At 37.1% G+C, this 6000-nt stretch overlaps 1 protein-coding gene across 1 annotated transcript; it reads left to right on the forward strand.

Annotated features, from left to right (window-relative positions):
- The first annotated feature begins 2650 nt into the window (after window positions 1-2650).
- On the forward strand, window positions 2651-5320 carry LOC106452058 (phospho-2-dehydro-3-deoxyheptonate aldolase 1, chloroplastic-like). Its single transcript, XM_013894071.3, has 4 exons — window positions 2651-3296; window positions 3395-3672; window positions 3997-4519; window positions 4873-5320. The coding sequence occupies exons 1-4, from the start codon at window positions 2799-2801 to the stop codon at window positions 5128-5130; spliced, it is 1557 nt and encodes a 518-aa protein (XP_013749525.2). The 5' UTR covers window positions 2651-2798; the 3' UTR covers window positions 5131-5320.
- The last annotated feature ends 680 nt before the right edge of the window (window positions 5321-6000 follow it).

Consider the following 6000-nt stretch of genomic DNA (forward strand, 5'->3'; position numbering starts at 1 on the left):
TATACTTTCTAAAAAACTAATTGTTAATTTATTTTTTCCAACAACAAAAATATAATTGGGCCTTGGGGATCACTGAGAGGGTGAGGAAGAAGTTTAACGCGAAGGCGAAAGTTCGCTTGTTGGACACGGTCTCCAACTGGAAGGGTGACTGGATCGTGCAGGGGTATGAGCGTGGCAAACCCGCTGAGCTCACCACGGATGTGTGGGATGGCCTCATCCGTTATTGGCGCCTTCCTGATTCCATTAGAATCGCCCATGGTTGCTCTAACTCTCGTAACACGGTCGATGAGCACGGAAACGGGCCGATGCTTCACACTACGGGCCAAAAACCCCACGCCGGTGTCCGTTTGGAAATGGTAATTAAATATTTTATTAAATAATTTTTTTAATATATATATTAATTTATTCTAACTTTCTTAAATGTTTTTTAGGCCAAAGAGACGGGACATCTCCCGTCTCTTATGGAACTTTACGAGAGGACCCACAAGAACAAGGCGGGCGTATTTGTAGATGGCAAGTCCGAGCAAATCTACAACGACGTAGTTGCTCGGGTTGAAGACCGCCAGACTCAGTTGACCCAGCAGTCTACCGACGGATTACCCGTCACCTTATCCACACTTGAAATGGATAAGATTTACGAGGAGGTAAATTTTCAAAAAAATAATTTTTTATTATTCATTTAATTTAACTTTAAATTTTTACTTACAATATTTATTTTTTGTTTTTAAGGTTGTCCCTAAAAAAAAGGGACGGACGTTGGGTATTGGTTCCGTCAACGATGTTCCGAGAGCGACATCGTCTTATGGTCAGCGACGGGATGATGAAGTCACTGAGCTGCGTAGAGAGTCCGCTCAGCTGCGTAACGAGTTGACCGCGACAAAATCTCGTATGGGTGGAGTCGAGGGCTTCTTGGACGTTATTGCGGCCACAAATCCGGAATGGGAGTCCATGTTGAGGAACATGCGACAACAACATCCCATTCAAGGCGAGTCATCCGACGTACATAACGAGGCGGATGTTACGAGGAGGAGTGATGAATTCTACCGGGCGATGAACGACCCTTAGTTTTTTTTCCGGTTGTTGTATTATATAAATTCAAAACTTATTTATATATAACATATTTTCATATTGATTTATTTTTATTTTAAATTTTAATTTATTATTAAATTAAATAATTTTATTTATTTTTTAATTATATTTTTAAATTCTGTAAAATAATAAAAACGAAGTAAATTCGTAGCTAATGTACGACCTCTTTACGTGGAAACCTTACGAGGAAATGACGAGAAATACTAAACGAGTATTTTACGAGGAACCATTTACGAGGAAATAACGAGGAAAGATTTACGAGTATTTTACGAGGAAATCCTTTCGTGGTTTTTACGTGTATTTTGCGAGGAAACTCTTTCAAGGTATTTACGTGTAGATTGCGAGGAACTCTTTTCGAGGTATTTACGAGGAAATATAGCGACGTCCTTACGTGGAATATTGACGTGGTCTTTACGACGAATAGCTCTACTTCGTCTTTACGACGAAATATATTCCTCGCTAAGTTACGACGAATTAGCGAGGAAATATGTGTTACGACAGACGAGTAACGAGCAAACGCGCTTCCTCGCTAATTCGTCGTAAAGCGTCTTTTACGACGAAATAACGTGGAAAACCGCCCTCGTTAAGATTATGTTTTCTTGTAGTGCTAGCGCCAAATCAATTATTTGGTAATTATACGAGAATTAATCGGGAAATAGTTTTGTAAACTTTTTGTGTATTATTAATATTACAAACTAGTTTTGTAGCAAAATAAAAATAATGTAATATGGTCTTGTGGTTTTGTGCGATATTTGTTTTCTTGAGATGATGCGTTCGAAACTATTTTTGGTTAACTAACCATTCTTTTCTTTTTATTAAGTAAGGGTAATATTATTAAAGATCTCTACTGTAAAATCAAATTTCTAAAGAGTATTTTTAGTTATGTTGATTAAAATTTGAATGACTATATTTGTAAAGAAAATTTTATATAAATATAAATTGAGTGGTATTTCTTGTAAATATTACATATGAGTAAGATTATTTATAATTAATTCTCATGTTTTAATAAGGTAGATAACATACTTTGATAACTAAATTAATTAATATATTGTATATGATAACTATCTAAATTTTTGATAAATAGTTAAATTTATTATTTAAATTTAATTAAAATCTGGTAAAAAAAATAAAATTGTACTTTTCAAATTAAAATTATAAATACGATAAATTTGATTATTTAAGTTATTTAAGGTATATTAACAAAAAAATAGAATTATAAGGACTAAACTACAATTTTTTTTAAAAAAATAGTCTAAATCATCATATAACCGGCTATAGGCATGTTTTAGCTATTTATTATGAGTTTAGGTATGCAATTCAAATTTTTATTTAGTTTATGAATATTTTGGCACGTTAATATTATTTAGGTATGTATTTTCCCTGGTTTCATAGTGCAGGCACGAATCTATTTCTAAAGAAGCTAAACCGAAAATGGTTTTGTGTAATAAAACACGTAAACCGGTTACCGTATATTACAAACTGAGAAAAATAACCTTTCCACCAATCCCGACGCTATTTACCATAATACCCGTACATATGATCCACCTACCGCAAACACACAACAAGGCTTCACCAAACACAACAACTTGGTTTATAAAACCCTAGACCACTCTTCCAAACACTTCTCAGGTTTCGTGTAAAAAAACATCACAACACACAAATCTCAACACCAAACAAAAAAAGACATTTTATTCCATTAAAAAACAAAAATGGCGCTCATGAACGGAAGCCTGAATCTACCATCGATATACAACCACCGTCAATCAACCTTCGCCCCCGCCGCGCCAAGAACCACGTCCCTCCGGATCTCCGCCGTGCAAACCGACCCAAAACCACCATCTTCATCGGTAACGACTCCGGCGACGGCGACGAAGACCGTCGGAGTTAATGTGGGTAAATCGAAATGGTCGCCGGAGAGCTGGAAGGCGAAGACAGCTCTTCAGCAGCCGGAGTACCCTGATGTAGCTGAGCTTGAAGCTGTGCTGGAGACGATCGAGGCTTTTCCTCCGATCGTTTTCGCCGGAGAAGCGAGGTTGCTCGAGGAGAGGCTAGGTCAAGCCGCGATGGGCGAAGCGTTTCTGTTACAGGGAGGTGATTGTGCGGAGAGCTTCAAAGAGTTCAACGCTAACAACATTCGTGACACCTTTAGGATTCTTCTCCAGATGGGCGCTGTTTTGATGTTCGGTGGTCAAGTCCCTGTCGTTAAGGTATGCCTCTGTTTTGATAAAGTTAGAACCTTTTTGTCGATTTTGAGATTTGAATTTTGGTGGGTTTTGATAAAGTTTGAATTTTGATGGGGTTTAAGGTTGGAAGAATGGCGGGTCAATTTGCGAAGCCGAGGTCTGATTCGTTTGAGGAGAGGAACGGAGTGAAGCTGCCGAGTTACAGAGGAGATAACATCAACGGAGATGCGTTTGATTCCAAGTCTAGGATCCCTGATCCACAGCGGATGATCAGAGCTTACTGTCAATCTGCAGCTACTCTGAATCTTTTGAGAGCTTTTGCTACTGGTGGTTATGCTGCTATGCAGAGAGTTACTCAGTGGAATCTTGATTTCACTGAAAAAAGTGAGCAAGGAGACAGGTAAAATAAATATATTAAAAATACATCTTTGTTAGAGAGCTTTTGGATCTTTGTGTTTGCTCGTTAATTGCCATTTGCCACAAAACAAGATGCTTTGTTTGTTCGTTCGTGTCTAGATGGATGTAAAGAGTTAGAGATCTTTCTACCTTTTGTGTGCTTGTGTCGGCCTATTTTGATCCAACCAGTGTTCCTATAATTGTTCGGTGTAATCTGTCTGTTTGTTCTTCTTTGAGTAAATTTAGGATTTTTCCTTTTTTTTTTTTTTAACTTTGTCTATATTTGGGTATGTTTTGTTTAAAATCTTTGTATTGGTTTGTTTGGTAGGTACCGTGAACTAGCTAACCGTGTTGATGAGGCGCTTGGTTTCATGCACGCTGCTGGACTCACCCTCGACCATCCCATAATGCAAACAACAGACTTCTGGACTTCTCATGAGTGTCTTCTCTTGCCTTATGAGCAATCACTAACAAGGCTAGACTCTACTTCTGGCCTCTACTACGACTGCTCTGCTCATATGATCTGGGTCGGTGAGCGAACCAGACAGCTCGATGGAGCCCACGTCGAGTTCTTAAGAGGTGTTGCAAATCCTCTTGGAATCAAGGTGAGTGATAAGATGGATCCGAAGGAGCTGGTGAAGCTGATTGAGATCTTGAATGCTGATAATAAGCCTGGAAGGATCACGATTATCACAAGAATGGGAGCAGAGAATATGAGAGTCAAGCTTCCTCATTTGATCCGAGCCGTGAGGCGTGCTGGACAGATTGTGACTTGGGTCAGTGATCCGATGCATGGAAACACCATTAAGGCTCCTTGTGGTCTCAAGACGCGTCCCTTTGACTCCATCTTGGTACGTTTTTACATTAAAAAAAAAAATCTCCCTATTGGTTAGAAAGTAAATGATTAGAAATTATTCTCCAGCACAGTAAGTATTAGCATGTGTTTGTGGTGGTAGTAGGTGAAACATAGCGACAGGCGACAAAGACTTTGGTTGGGCCAAAGTTGACAGAAATGTTTTTCTCTAAAGTTAGGTGGTCCTTAAAAAATTAATGTAAATACTAACTAAAGAACGTGTCCTTCATCACTGTTACTTTTATTTTGCTACCCTTAGTAGTTTTATTCATATAACTTATATGAGTTTGATAATTTATTGTTTCAAAATAACCTAACATAAATTCGTTTGTAATTGAAAATATTTTTTAGGCTGAAGTGAGGGCGTTTTTCGACGTGCACGAGCAAGAAGGAAGCCACCCGGGAGGTGTTCACCTAGAGATGACAGGTCAGAACGTGACCGAGTGCATCGGTGGTTCACGCACAGTCACGTTCGATGACTTGGGGTCACGATACCACACGCACTGTGACCCTCGCCTCAACGCCTCGCAGTCTCTCGAGCTCTCTTTCATCATCGCTGAACGCCTTAGAAAGAGACGCATCAAGTCCCAACAGGCTTTTTCTATCTAATTTAAACATGTGTTGTGTTGTATCTTTATAATAAATGTTGTGTGTGAACTCAATACGGTTACGGTCTCGTTTATATTTGATTCAGATGTTGGGTCAACAGAACGCGTAAGGTTTTGTTTTATCGTTGTTAATGAGTTTTTATTTATTTCCATTTTGGATTTAATAAAATCACTGAACGTTGGATTTCTAATGCTATGAAGACTTGATAATGATGATTGATTGTTGGTGAAATAGAAATAGTCGTTTGGATCCTATCGCCGATAGCACTCTCTCCATTCTGCATAGGTGTTTAATTCTCAATCAATAGCCTTGATTACTTGTCTTGAATTTTTGATCTGATTCTGGAGTAGGCTTAGATTGTTTGCTGATTCTTGAACATTAATGGTTTGAAAATCTAATTAATGGTTTTAAACTGAATAGGAGTTAATATATTTAACTACCAAAATATAAATTAGACTATAAAATAATAGTAAAACTAGGATAAGACCTGCGCTTTGCTCAGAGTGAGTTTATTTGTATATATTATCGATAGTTTCTTTTATATATTTGATTATTTTATTTATATATATAAAATATTTTTTGTTGTTATTATATAATTTTTTTCCGATGGATCAGATCAATTTTTATTAAAAATAATGGAACAAAAGTATAATTAATACATCATGGGTTGATCGGATTGGACATTAAACAAATTATGACATAAAAACCTTATTTTTTCCATCGAACACATTCTTGAAAAAAGTGAACAGTATTGTTTTCACAGTTGAATTATTTTGACTTTTATCTTCCATATAGTTTTGAAAACTTTCAAATCAACCAGTGAATTGATACATGTCATTTTAATGTTTTTATTCGTATATTTAAGGAAAA

This window comes from Brassica napus, chromosome C5, assembly GCF_020379485.1.
Source record: "Brassica napus cultivar Da-Ae chromosome C5, Da-Ae, whole genome shotgun sequence".
In the NCBI taxonomy this organism is placed as follows: Eukaryota; Viridiplantae; Streptophyta; class Magnoliopsida; order Brassicales; family Brassicaceae; genus Brassica; species Brassica napus.